The following is a 15,218-nucleotide window of genomic DNA, read 5'->3' as shown; positions in this document are numbered from 1 at the left end:
TATGTCGATGATATGCTATAACCTCAACCACCAATATATTCTATAGTTTGCTGATGACGTAGCATTATGTTTCTCAGTAGATCGTATTAACGTTAAACTTCAAATCAACAAACTTGTTAGTTATGTCTCAAATGGAAACAAATTAAATGCAACAAAAACTGAAATGACGTTATTTGGACTCAAACGTAACAAATATTGTTCAACTCGAGATCCTGAGCGTTTACAACTTCCCCACTAACCTTACAAAATAGTGTGAAGTATCTTGTGGCATCACCTTTGAAAAACATATCACTTGGAAAGCTCATCTCTTCAATCTCGAAACTAATATTCGCCGTCGAATCAATTTATTTCTTTTCTGATCATCGGTTTTATAATAGGAGTTAAGCTGTTTGATATGTTGTCATATGAAATCCTACTAATATTTTGGTATTTTAAGTTAAATCGTCTATTGCGTTGGTTTGCAGAAAAAGTATTTTTCTTTTCTCTGAAATGAAAATAGCCCTCGTCTTTTCTATGTGAGAACCATTCGTCTATATGCATCTGAACACAAATATCAGAGTTCTAGTTGCTACGGAATTGTCTGAAAGCTTAAGGTGAAAGATAACTGTAACAAACAAACAAACAAAGAAATAACCTAATAAAATCATTATTAAAATTAGTACAGCAGAAGAAGTGAACTAAGAATCTTATGAAGAGACAAGATATCCGGTTTATGTGCTTATGTCCTTGACTCGATAACATTGTATCGATACTTTGGACACGATGGAAACATGACTCTCGCATTTTCCCTAAAGCATCAACCATTTCTCCCCTGTAATTTCCCAATCCCTTCTGTTCCCCCTTCCCTCCTCATAACAGGGATTAAAGCACAATTAATACGAGAGAAGAGTTTGATGGTATGATCACCAAGACCGATTGACGTATAACATGACACCGCTCTTTCCACTTTTTTTCAATGAATAATGTTCCAACAGGTCGAGGGAGGAATTAGCATGAATCCCTCCCCTTTCCATAGCTTCTTCTGATTTTGCTATTATATAGCCATTATTGTAAAAATGACAAGTATTGATTACAGTTCCGAAAGTTATAGTGTCTCAATATCAGTATTTTTGCATATAGTCAAAGGTGAATTATGTTTTATAAATTATTCACTATATGTCTCTTTCGGTTTAGGTATTTTAAGTTTTAAATGGGTCCACAATCTTCAGATGTGATAATAAATTCTGGTAAAGTTTTTAGTTAATATTCCATTCAGTACAGAAATTGATACTATAGATTGTGAATTTATTTTGTGGCTAATGTTTCGCAGAAGGGGTCCAGCAATTGTTTTTGAAAAAATGTTAAAATTTCAATAATTTCTGTTTACATTAGGTTAGGTTAGTTTATGTTATATTATTTTAGGGTAGGAGTACGCATAATTTTCCAAAAAAATGATAGAATTTCGCTTATTTCTACTAACATTTGGTTAGTTCAGGTTAGCTTAGGTTAGTTTTCGTTACGTTGTGTTAATTGAGTTGAGTTGATTTTGAGTTTTACGTCCCGTTCAGCAGCGAGGCTATATGAGACGTGGACCTACTGATTAATATGGAATCCGAACCACATGAGATCCCGCCGGGAATCGAACCCGGGTCTCTCACGCCAAAGGCGCGTACGCTAACCGCTTAGCCACGAAGGAGCTCTACGTTATGTTAAGGTCTATCTACTTGCATAATCCATTTCTCCTCTAAATTTTGTTTTTTACGTGCTTCTGGACAAGGGCGCCGATCCTGGGGGGCCGAGGGGGCCCGCCCCCAAGCTCATGTGGGCCCCCTCATTGTATTTGTAAATTTACAATATTTGGCATAATTTGAATGCAATTTGTCTTAAAATCCTCATATATGCTTTCTGCATCTGAATGGGCCCCCTCAAATTTACAGAGAAATCGGCGCCCTTGCTTCTGGACCCCTTATGCTAAACATAACCCCATTTTGTTATAAGCATTTACAGTTACTTTGTTAAAAGATTTTAAAACATGTGATGATAAAGTCTGCTAAAGCGTTTAGTTTATGTCATACAGTTTATAATAATTAATTTTACTCATTTCTGGAATTTATATGATATAATGTGAATTGAATTTTTTTATAGGCGTTTATATGTAGCTTTGCTTAAAGGTTATGAAACAATCTTCTTACGTGTATTATCAATCAATCGTTCAATACTAGTACGTACAGTGCAGGTGTCTACTAGGCAGTTCATAATACAGTAGTCACGAAAACCCGGCCTAAAGTGGACCAAAGGGTGTCCGAGTTTGTGAAAATGCCGAGTTATCGGGAATGGGGGTTAAAAAAGAATAAGTACAAGTGTTTTCTCAGAAAATACAGCGTATCTGTTGGTTGCTTGAGAATACAGCAGAGAATAAACTGCCTAACAAACCTTAGAAAAATGCCTGTCAATGACCTTGAACGGGTCTTCGCGCAGAGTTTTCTCGCCTTGGCACGGTGTGGCCGAGTTATTTGGACTGCCGGGTTATCGGGTGACGAGTTTTCGGAACTTTACTGTATTAGGTTACTTTAAATTCACTTTAAAGAATTCACCATATCTGTCGAACCTATGAATATAATACTCTTTCGATCTGGTGATTTCAATATTCTAAACCGTAAGTATTTGGTGAAACCCACTCTACTTTCACTTGGTGTTGCACACGAAACGAAAATTAGGTCTTCTTGTTTGCCTCCTTTTGCAAATGTATGTACTAAATTTGTGTCCTTATTTATGTATTTATTTATTATTTTTAAATTTCACCTACAAGTTACCAGAATCCTTTTGCTGATGGGAGATCCATGAAGGGTGTAATATAACAACATTTAAATCATATTTACTAGTCTGTATGATGGTGTTTACACTATATATCTACCAACTCTACCGGATTCAAATTCAAGTCGTGGTTACGTCATTAGTAGATCTAATTCTTCATAACTTCGGTGTTGGAGAAGGACGCAAAACGTAAAAACTTAAAAGAAGGAAACAAGTAATTCGAACTTGAACTAAACAGCTTCTATTCCAAGCTATCTTCCCACCCGAGAGTGTATCTTGTTAGAGTTACCATAGTTAGTATGCTCTCATAACCTCCCTTACAAAATTCAATTTTTGAAGACAAATACAGCTCTTCTAGTTTTCAAATCGTCTTCTTTCAGTATAGTTGGTAATTTCGATCGAATATTCCACAGCATAAGGAGTGAGTCACCCGGCTGCCAATGTCCATAAAGAAGTGCCCCTCTCTCGGACGACTACCAACTATGTGCTGGAAAATAGCCAATTGTCGTATTAAAGAAATTTGCAGTTGCAAGCAAGTAGGCATTCTTCGCCAATGACGAGGATCCCGTCTGGTTCTGATAGAGGCTTACGTATCGTATAAATATATTTTTTTAAAAAAAAAAAGAAAATGAATGAGTGCCAATTGAAACAGTCTTTCGCTTACGTCAACTGTTAATATGCACAATGGTCAGTGAATTTCATACTCAGATTATGTACTGTATGATATTTAATTGATTGCCCTTGGAAGCAAGTTTACAACAGAATAAACTACAAATTTTCCTTCATTTCGCGGAAGTAAAGAATTGATTGAATTCTTCTTTAAGTCTTTCCATTTTATTTTTATCAACCCAGGGGGCGCGGTGGCTCAGTAGAACGTTCACCTCCGCTGCTCGTAGTCCCTGGTTCGATCCCAGCTTGCGCCGTGAGGACTTTGTGGTGGACAAACGCCGTGATCGTGGGTTTTCCCGGGATTCTCCCGTTTCCTCCCAATTTCTTCATTCCACTATTTCATTCATTTCTCATAATCACCGTCTTGTTTAGCCTAACCGGCATAATCGTGAGACGTAAAACTCAAAAATTTCATTTCATTTCAATAACGTAAACGAAAGAAATAAAAAAAAAATATCGAAACTAAAGTTGATTCAATTTTCCTAAAACTAATACTATACCCTATCAATGTGAGTTCAGTTCTGTCAGTAGCTTTTTTTAATTATTTTTTTTAAGGCACAGTATTAGTGTTTGTTCGATTCTTTACAATAATTCAAATTTTAAACAGTGAACAGCGCTAGATTTACGCTCCTTCATTTATATTTCTAACAATAATTTTATTAAAAAAAAAAAAAAAAAACTAACAAACAAACAGCGTTAACGTTGGTTTGTTTCTAGTAACAATCCGACTTTTAACAGTGAAGAATACTAATGTTTGTTCATTTAAGTCAGTTTTTTAAACATTGATCAGCATTAACAATTGTTCATTTCAACAATAAGTAATTTCTTATAACAGTAAACAGCGTTAACGTTTGTTCGTTTAACAGTGAAAAGTATTAACGTTTGTTTATTTTTGACTAGCGTCAATTAATTGCTTCATTCGATTAAAACAAGAAAAATTAGTAATAATGTTCTCTTAATCAGTTACTTTCTACTATTACTGGAGCGCTATCTGATATCGGTCATTTTCGATCATTTTTATATATCTGCCCCTCCCCCAAGTTCTACCGTCAAAGTGAAATGATTTTAAAAAATTCCAGGCACGAAGCTCATCTGTATTGAAAATTTGATCGAGATCGGTCGGGTGGTTATTGAAAGTCCCAAATATACTTACTTTCAGTTTTATAATACAGACTAGCCTTTGGCTAGCTGGTGTCCTCGCCCCCAGACCCCTGAATCTGCTCGGCCTACGGCCTCGCATTTCTTACTTATCGGCCTTTGCATCAACAGTAAATTTCGTGAACTTGCTCTTCATATTTCCTGATTCTGCCCATCCGGGGGCACCGCCCCCACAAACTGTCATTACTCGGCCTACGGCCTCGCACATTTTGAACCCACAATTGTATCGTTTCTTTTCCTATTTCAACTATCTAAAAGATAAGATTTTGTATTCCAAGAAAACGTCCATTGAAATAGCATGGGAATTTCTTTGTCCTCCTTTAGGCCTCTAAAAATTTAAAAATATTAACTTTTGGTAATTTTCCTGTCGGTTAGTCCTGGAAGGCTACAATCATGCCAAATTTCATCATTCTAGTCCTGCCGGAAATGCCTAAACATTTTGGAGTGTAGAAAACGTTCTATATAAATAACATGGGAAAGATTTTTCAGTTCCCCATAAAATCACTCTACGGTTGGAAATTTTTATTTCTGATAATTCACTTAGGTAACACTAATGAAAACGTACAAGCATACCGCATTTCAAGATTTTATTCCAATTCTAAGTATCTAAAACATGAGATTATAGGTCCCAAAAAAAAGGTCCATTTAAAAAACATAGGAAAATTCTTCATCCCCTCTTTAGACCTCCTAAAAATTAATAATATTCACTTTTGGCAATTTTCCTGTGGGTTTGTCCCGAAAACCTACAATCATGTGAAATTATATCATTGTAGCCCTACAGGAAGTGCTCAATAATGTGGGGTATAAAAGGTGTCCCATATAAATAACATGGGAAAGATTATTCAGTTCCCTACAAAACCACTGTAAAGTTGGATTTTTTTATTCTTACTGATTTACTTAGGTAGTGCTAACGAAAATGTACAAGCATTCCGAATTTCATGTGTTTATTCCAATTCTAAGTACCTAAAACATGAGATTATAGGTCCGAAAAAGGCCCATTTAAGTAACATAGGAAAATTCTTCATCCCCTCTTTAGACCTCCTAAAAATTAATAATATTCACTTTTGGCAATTTTCCTGTGGGTTAGTTCCGGAGAGCTACAATCATGCCAAATTTAATTATTGTAGCCCTACAGGAAGTGCTCAATAATTTATGTCAGCTCATGTAGTTTTATATATAGTTAGGATAGATAGATATTTGTAACAATAACGGGATATTTAAACAATGAACAAGCATTTATGATGCTTTCCTTTTAACAAAAATTTGATTATTGTACACTGAGCAGTAAACAGTTCTGATAACGATTCTATTGGCATCAAAGAAAGTATATAACAAGGATCGCAAATTGGGACATGTATTAGCGTGATTGTTTACTATTAATAATTAACGTGACAAACTGATTGAGATGTTTCTCTCTTTTTAAAATTAGAAATTCTTGTAAGTATTAAAAGGACTACTTTCCATTTTTACCATATTATTTGTTGCTCTTGAATTACAAATATATATTGTATTTGTATCTGATGCGATATGCGAAATAGAACAAACATGACAGAATCAATGGAACTCATTAGGACTTCAGCAGTCATCATAAAGACGCCATATTGGAACTGGGTCAACATTTTTAAACGGAAACTGTATATTGTGACACTATTTTCTGGTTCCATGTGCATTCGGAATTCTTTTTGCTTTATGTTAACGAAATTATGATTTAATGAAAATAATAACAACCATGATGCTTCGTCTTTTTTGTTATGAACATAAAGAAAGTGGACATTTAATTACACTTACGCAGGCGTAAAAGCGGATCTTAAAAGGTAGGGGGGCGGATGACGTCACGCCGTCCCCCGTGCTTATCTTTGCCCATCGTAATTTTTAGGAAGTAGAGGGACGCCATAGATATTTTTTTGGAAGGGGGAACGACGTCCTTTAGCGTTCCCCCTCACTTTTACTCCCCGTACTTATGTCGTTATGAGAGCACGCGGTTCTATCAAATGGTATTACATTGTGTTTAAGATCTTTGAGTAAAATCCAATACGACTTCTTGACGGTCATCGATATCCACGTCGAATTCGTATTAGAAACGACCGTGTGATTTGCGACTGAATCTTCGACCAAATTCACTTACAATAAGATAATATAGGAATAGGGATGCGCACGAGTCGAGTCGAGACAGAATTTTCCTGAGAAAATTCGAGTCGAGACACAGCTCTTCCAATAGAAAAATATGTTTTTCGAGTCGAGACATCACTTTTACAGCACATTTTCGAGACAAGACAGCCTCAAATCTTGTCTCGTGCGCATCCCTATATAGAAAGATTACTTTCTCTCTTCTCAAACTTGTTTGTCTCTAGTCTGATTAGCGACAAAAGCAAGTTTCATAAAAAAAAATATGTATCAGTAATATTGTTCTTTAGACACATTTCACTCTAATCACTTTCGAAAGTAATGCTAATGTTACAATGACATACGATCTGTGAGAGTTTTCTTATTTCAGTGAAATTTTATTTCGCAATTTTTATAAAATAAACTCAGAGAAAATCATTGAGAATGCTCCAAGAGCATTGTCAGAACTAACTTTATACCATTTGTTTTATGTACTTTATTATTATACTTATTAAACATTTCTTGTAATATATCTACCAATTTATAATTTTCTTGAGTACTATATTTTTTTTCACATTGTTTTGTTTAAGAGTTGTGTTAAAACGTTCTATGATATGTTCTTTTACGAAGACACATGCTCAAAATTGAAAAATTCGCAAAATATCATCTCTCTATGACTTACGTTTCCCTAGATATGGCTCCCGAAATCTGAACTTCTTGGCCAATATCTGGAGAACGGTAAAAGTGACGCGAAAAATTCCATTACTTCTTTCAGATAGTTTTTGATGTTCTATCGAATGGAGGGCTCAAAATTGAAAAATTCGCAAATAACAGACAGACAGACAGACACATACACACATACCAGTGGCGGCGATTGGACGTTCAAAGTGGGGGGGGGCAAGACATGATCTGAATATTTGTATATCAATCGTAGATTCCCTGGTTGTATAACTAATAGGATATTATCTTTTTAGGTTAAAATATTGTATATCGTATTCCATATTTTATAAGTAAATTGACAAGAGGAACACAAGTAGTTACTAGCCCTTTGTACTCTTAAACAACGAAGATGTAAGAAGAGATTTGATTCCTTACTCATGAGCATCTTAAAACTATTTGAAAATTGTGTGATTAGATTATATAATAACAAATTTGCAAAACAAATAAATAGAAAAGATAATATTAATCATAGTAATGATAATGAAGTTTGTTTTGCAATAGTTATATTGAAACTGGGGATTAATAAACAATTTATATTTTTAATTCACAAATGTTATTAAATGTATGTTATTACTCTCAGAAAATGAAAGACAAAATGAAAATGAAATTCTTAATATGCTACGACATTTAAAGATATATTTGTTTTTACAGCTTCCCGAAACATGTTCATTGCCATTAGGTGCAGTTTTCACTTTCTTGCAACACATCAAAACACTTACAATCACTCCACACTCCAGTTATAGAAAATAATCCTAAAACCTTGAATTATGTTGAATTCACTAAATTTAATTGTATATGCACTCGTACACTCCTAAACACACCACTTCATTCGTATATTACACTGCAAAACAATGCAAAAAGTAGAAGTTGCTTCTTGTTACTCTCTTTTTAGTCAATATTTCTTACTATTAGAAAGAAGAAAAGACATTTTAGGAACTGTCAATTTTTGTGCAATTAAAGAATAACTTGTGAAAGACTTCTTTTTGTGCGAAATGTTCTCTCAATTAGTTTCAAAGCGGCTGACTTAACGTATCAATCCCTTGTAAGGAGAAGTGAAAATATGCTGAAATTGTGCTCCAATAGGTTATTTTTTGGGTCATTTTCCGTGGCAATTGAAACGCAATTCCTGTAGATTTCTTAACTCCACGGGAAGACAACCAGTACGTACTCACACAATTGCAAATATTATATGGTTCAATTTTTCTATGAAACAGTAATACATACAAAAACTTTACATTTCCAAGTAAAACTGTATACATTAATGGGTTGCTTAAAAAAGTGGGGGGGGGCAACTGCCCCCCTTTGCCCCCCCTGATCGCCGCCCATGACACAGACATAGAGAATTCAGTAACGAACTTTCTAGATTCGTTGACTAGCCGAATCTCGCTGAAGTTATAAAAAGAATAGGCTGTCCCATTCGAATTTTCCCCCTACTTAAACAATGGACAAATGTTTGATAATTAAGGTCTTGGAAAATTTAGTAAAAATCAACGATTTCTTTGTATTGTAAAATATTTAGAACTCTTTTTTAAGCCACTGTAACTACAGTCCGACTCGCAGAGCACGATTACTGTTCGTGGACTGTATTATTTTGAACACAAAGTTCGTTGTACAATATACTATTTATTATATTGTAAACACACAACTAAATACAATAATTGCTATGCATAAGCAACTACACACTATGCAGTCACACACGCCACGTTGACACCTATAAAGAACTATAAATTATCCAGTGTTGCCAAATACAAAACAAAAGAATAATGAAATGCGGCCGAACATACCGCCCACCTTGAAATATCATTTCAACACTACATATAATTCTACACATTACTCTACACTACACATTCTACATATTATTCTTCATTAAATGGAAGAGGAGAATTTTTTACAATTGGTCGTTTGAAGACACCTTTGCTAGTTTTAATAGTAACAGTTCTAACAATATTATCTACACCAGCATGAACAGCAACTACTCTTGCTAAATTCCAATGCTGAAGAGATGTCTTATCTTCCTTCACTAATCCTAAATCATTGACCTTGATATTAGCATGTTTACACCACCACTTTGGCCTTTGTTGCAGCCGAGACAAATATTCTGTTTGCCAACGGTTCCAAAAATGTTGAACCAATCTTTGAGTTAATTGCCAGCGTGACAAATGATTGATTTTTAATTCACACAAATTTGGTTCAGGTATTGCTACTAATGCATCGTGAATTAAAAAATGACCAGGAGTTAATACCTGATAGTCATTAGGATCAGAAGATAGAGCAGTTAATGGTCTAGAATTTAAACAGGCTTCAATCTGACACAAAACTGTATACATTTCTTCAAATGTGAGTACAGTGTTACCAACTACACGTCTCAAGTGGTACTTGACAGACTTTACACCAGCTTCCCATATGCCTCCAAAGTGAGGTGAGGATGGTGGATTAAAATGCCAATTTATAGATTGCATACTGAGGTAATTACATACAGACTCTTTTGAGTCACCATTCGTTACAAGTTTCAGTAAGGATTTTAATTCTCTGTTTGCACGTATGAAATTTGAACCACAATCACTGTAAATATCAGTAGGTTTTCCCCTTCTAGCTATAAAACGTTTCAAAGCTGCAATAAATGACTCTGTTGAAGCATCACTTACCAATTCTAAATGGATTGCTTTGACACTGAAACAAATGAAGAGTGCTACATAACCTTTGAATAATTTTGAATTTCGACTTTTCATATTTTTTAACATTAGTGGACCAGCATAATCTAAACTGCAATGCAAAAATGGACGAGTTGGTGTTACTCTACCAACAGGGAGTTGACCCATTAATTGGGAGGCTGTTACACCTGACTGTTTGTGACATGTTACACAACCTTTTACAATTTTCCTTACAAAGTCACGACCACCAATAATCCAAAACTTTTGTTGCAAAACAGATAAAAGTAACTGTGAACCTGCATGAAGATGCTTTATATGTTCAGACTTTACAAGAAGTTCTGTAATTCTAGCATGTTTTGGAAGTAAGATAGGATATTTGAAATCATATGTTACACTAGCATTTTGCAAGCGACCTCCAACTCTCATGACATCATTTTCATCAAGAAATGGATTTAAACACAATAGTTTGCTATTATAAGGCAAAGGTTTTTTCATACGTAAGTATTTTATTTCAAGTGGATATTCTGATTCTTGAGCTTGTTTTATCCAATGCATTAATGCATTTGACAACTCCTTTGTAGTTAATGGTCCACTACATTTTAACTCCTGTTTACCTTTACTATTCCTAATAAATCTTTTACACCAAGCAGTAACACGAACTAACCTAGACAATGATGAAAATTTATCTACTATTGTACAGTCAACCTTAATGTGCATGTTAACAGTTGAAGACTTTTGCTCACATTGAACAGAATCTAGATTTTTGCAATTAATATTTACAATAAGTAACTCTGAATCCATCAACCACTTTGGCCCATTCCACCATAGTGAATAAGACTCTAATTGTGACGGATTCAAACCACGAGAACTACAATCAGCTGGGTTGTCTTTGCTCGATGTGTGCGCCCATTTAATAAAAATTGATTGTTGAATCTCAGATACTCGGTTAGCCACAAATGTTTTCCATTTACTCGGACATGAAGAAAGCCATGCTAACACAATAGTAGAATCTGTGTAACAGACAACCTGTTCAAACTTGATTAGCATTGCCTTAATGACCGTATTGACTAATCTACATAACAATACTGCAGCACACAATTCTAACCTAGGTATTGATATTTGCTTTATAGGGGCAACTTTGGTCTTTGCAGCAATCAGGTATACTTGCACATTTCCAAATGTATCTATACAACGTACATATGCTACTGCAGCATACGCCTTTTCACTAGCATCTGAGAACCCAATTAGATCATATTTCACGATATTTTCAGAAGAAATACACCTTTTGATCTTAATCAGTCTCAACAATGGCAATTCTTGGCAATATACTTCCCACGAGCGAGCAATATCATTCGGAAGTACGTCATCCCATTCAATTTTTAATTTCCATAATGATTGTAGCAACAATTTTGCAACAATGGATACTGGAGATAACCAACCAAGCGGATCATACAATTTTGCAATATCAGATAGTAACATTCGTTTTGTCATTACTGACTTAGAAGTGGGAACAACAATAGAAAATGAAAATGAATCACTTGATGGATTCCACTGTATACCTAAAGCTTTTACATTCTCATCTTCATTAAAACAAATTAACGACTGAGTTTCTCTTAAGTGAGAAGGGATACTATTTAACACATTCCTGTCGTTAGTAGACCATTTTCTTAATTCGAAACCACCTTTTTGTAATAATGCTGTTAATTCTGAGTACAATACCATTGCCTCACTACTATCAGCTGCACCTGAAACTAAATTATCAACAAAGAAATCATTCATGACTAATTCTGCAGCTCTGGGATAACAATGACCTTCATCTACAGCTAACTGTTGCAAACACTTTACAGCCAGATATGGAGCCGAACTGGTTCCATAAGTAACCGTTAACAATTTAAAATCAGTAATAGGTTGGTCAACTGTTTCTCTCCACACTATTCTCTGGTAATCAGAATCAGTTTGATCTACCTTAACTTGTCTGTACATTTTTGCTATATCAGCACACAATGCAATTGGATGAGTTCTGAACCTTAATATTAATGGGATAATATCATCTTGTAATTTTGGACCTACCATTAAGTTGTCATTGAGAGATATTCCATTGCTAGTTTTAGCACTACCATCAAATAAAACCCGCAATTTAGTGGTAGAACTACTTTCATTTAAGACACAATGATGCGGCAGATAATAAGATTCAGATACAAGCTTATCAAGTTCTACATCAGGAATTTTTTCCATGTGACCTAAGTCTAAGTACTCCTTCATGAAATCACAATATTGTTTACATAAATCAGGATCTTTCTGTAACTTACGTTCCATCTGGCATAATCGCTTTACTGCTGTGTCCCGTGATACACCTAGAGGCTCAACATTTTCTTTAAAAGGCAATTTTACAATATATTTACCATCAACATCACGTTTGTAAGTTTCAGCAAAATACTGCTCACATTTTTGCTCTTCAACGGATAAATGTTGTACAGTTGGCAACTCCTCTACTTCCCAGAATCCTTGCAATGTTTTATTGAGATCAACAGAAACAAAATATGACTGAACACTTGATGTGTTATTTGTTAAGTTAATCTGACCACACAATACCCAACCTAACACCGTTTCAATGGCAGACGGAGCTCCATTCGTACTTACGTGTCTCCCACTGAGCAACAATAATGGGAAAACATCAGCACCTAACAACACATCAATAGGGCCGCTTTTATTAAACTGTGGATCAGCTAAGTTTACTTGTCTCACAATTTCCCAATTACCTATATTTTGAATAGTTACTCTGGGTAAGTTACTTGTGATTCTTGGGACTATTATTGCTTTAGTATGAATATTATTATTACTGTACAATGACTGAAAACACAAATCAACTATTGCATGAGAATTTCCAACGTTAGAACCAGTAACACCTGATATGCTCATGTTTATTTTCTCTTTGTTTATGCGTAATTTCTGGACGCAACGTTCAGTTACAAACGATAATTCACTACCACAGTCGATAAGAGCACGAAACTGTATCAACTTATTTGCATTATCTTTGATATTTATGACAGCGGTGGACAACAACACCCGAGGAATTAGTTTTTGATTTATAGAATGAGAACAATTTACATGATCTGCTTTATCCTTCTTTTCAAAATGCAATAAAGTATGATGTTTTTTGTTGCAAGTGTGGCAACCCTGCTTCACATTACACTTATTTACGGAACAATTTAAGGTCAAACAATTGAAACAAAGCGAATTCTTTTTCACAAAACTATGCCTATCATTCACTGACATATTTATGAACTTTTGACACTTATATAGCTTGTGGTTATTTTTACACATGATACACGACACAATTGGACTTGAATGATGCACTAGCGTGTTGCTCTTTTTGTTTGTTTTTAAAGCAGACGTGTCTGCCGGTGACCTTGCACTCACTGCAGCTAACGCTTTGGCACGTTGTAATATGAACTCTTTCAGCTGGTCGAAAGTTGGTTGTTCGTTTTTCTTCAATGAAAGCTCCCATTGTTTTCTGGTGTTCTTATCTAGCTTCTCACCCACATGGTAAATTAAAATCACATCCCAATGCTCCACTGGAAGGCCCAAGGATTTAAGTTCACACACACACTGAACACTATTGTCAACCAATCTTCGTAACTCACCTGATGACTCATTCTTCACAGCTGGTTGAGTAATCAACTTGCTCAAAATATGATTCGCTAGCTCCCTCACATCTTCATATCTTGATTTAAGTAACTCCCATGCTACTTTATAGTTATCATCAGATATGGAAATAGACTGCAACAATATAGCAGGTTCCCCTGATACAACTGTCTTCAAATACTGCAACTTCTGAGCATTTCCTAACCGATTATTATTATGAACAGCAGCAACAAATAAGTCACGAAACGATAGCCAATCCTGCACTCTACCACAAAATGTAGGAAGTTCTAAGTCTGGCAACTTCACATCTGTGCACTGTTTATTAGATGTATTTACCTGTTCAGTATTAGGTGACTGCATATTGTACAAAATTTCTAAGATAGAGTCCAACTCATTTTGCACTTCATTAAATTCTCCGTCATATTTTGCAAACTCACTTTCACCACCCACAGAAATGAACTTTGTAATGAGCTCTGTGCAATCGCCATGTAATTGCGTAGCACGTTCAGTGTACAACTTAATACTGAAGTTAGGCTTGTCTTTATTCTCGTTCACTTTATGTATTAACCTCGTCACTTCACGTTTCAGGACAGTTTTCTTACCTATAAGCTCTTCCATTGTTATAATTCTGCACCACTTTGACAATGCACTACAAAATGAAGATACTGCGCCACAAGTTCGCAAACCACGCACATGCACAACTGGAACAAAATCCGGTCGGTAAGGACCACTTTTATGTTCGTGGACTGTATTATTTTGAACACAAAGTTCGTTGTACAATATACTATTTATTATATTGTAAACACACAACTAAATACAATAATTGCTATGCATAAGCAACTACACACTATGCAGTCATACACGCCACGTTGACACCTATAAAGAACTATAAATTATCCAGTGTTGCCAAATACAAAACAAAAGAATAATGAAATGCGGCCGAACAATTACATACAAATTTATTTTCAGATACCATAAATGTACGCTAGCATCCGAATTAGGAAAGACAAATCCTATACATACGAAGTATTCTCAAATTATAAATGTCCTAAGCGGTTTATTATTATTATTACTATTATTCATTGTTGATAACGGCATTTTCAATATGACATATATATTTTTCACAGTACATTTCATTCGGTTGCAAATCTCACTTCAAGCTGACAGATTTCAAAAGATAGTGAGTTATCTTGATGTGCCATCTCTATGTAAAAGAATTTGGTCGAAATGAACATTGACTGACGAGAAAATGGGACAGAAATCGCTTAGTCGCAAGTTGGTGGTCGGCAAACTTATCCTGCCATGTTTTTCTTCTCTCTCATATCATAACCACCTATAGGATTTGATATCTTATTTTCTGCATAGTTCAATTTTACTTTAGTCTCTTTTCAATTATTGATCACCCTATATATATATATATATATATATATATATATATATATATATATATATATATATATATATATATATATATATATA

General features: G+C 34.9%; 1 protein-coding gene and 1 long non-coding RNA gene across 3 annotated transcripts in view; one reads left to right on the top strand and one right to left on the bottom strand.

Moving 5' to 3' along the window:
• Positions 1-15,218, top strand: part of LOC145678857 (uncharacterized) — a 112,428-nt gene that overhangs the window by 87,476 nt on the left and 9,734 nt on the right. The gene's annotated exons all lie outside the window — the stretch shown is intronic.
• LOC145679632 (uncharacterized) lies at positions 9,300-14,357 on the bottom strand. The gene has a single exon (XM_081750207.1). The coding sequence runs from the start codon at positions 14,355-14,357 to the stop codon at positions 9,300-9,302; it is 5,058 nt and encodes a 1,685-aa protein (XP_081606333.1).

This window comes from Thermobia domestica, chromosome 2 (genome assembly GCF_964235325.1).
Source record: "Thermobia domestica chromosome 2, izTheDome1.hap1.1, whole genome shotgun sequence".
In the NCBI taxonomy this organism is placed as follows: Eukaryota; Metazoa; Arthropoda; class Insecta; order Zygentoma; family Lepismatidae; genus Thermobia; species Thermobia domestica.
This window is presented reverse-complemented; position numbering and strand designations above follow the sequence as displayed.

Bases quoted from the DNA above. Each gene is read 5' to 3' on its own strand.
- LOC145679632 (XM_081750207.1), bottom strand. From the start codon at position 14,357: ATGGAAGAGCTTATAGGTAAGAAAACTGTCCTGAAACGTGAAGTGACG.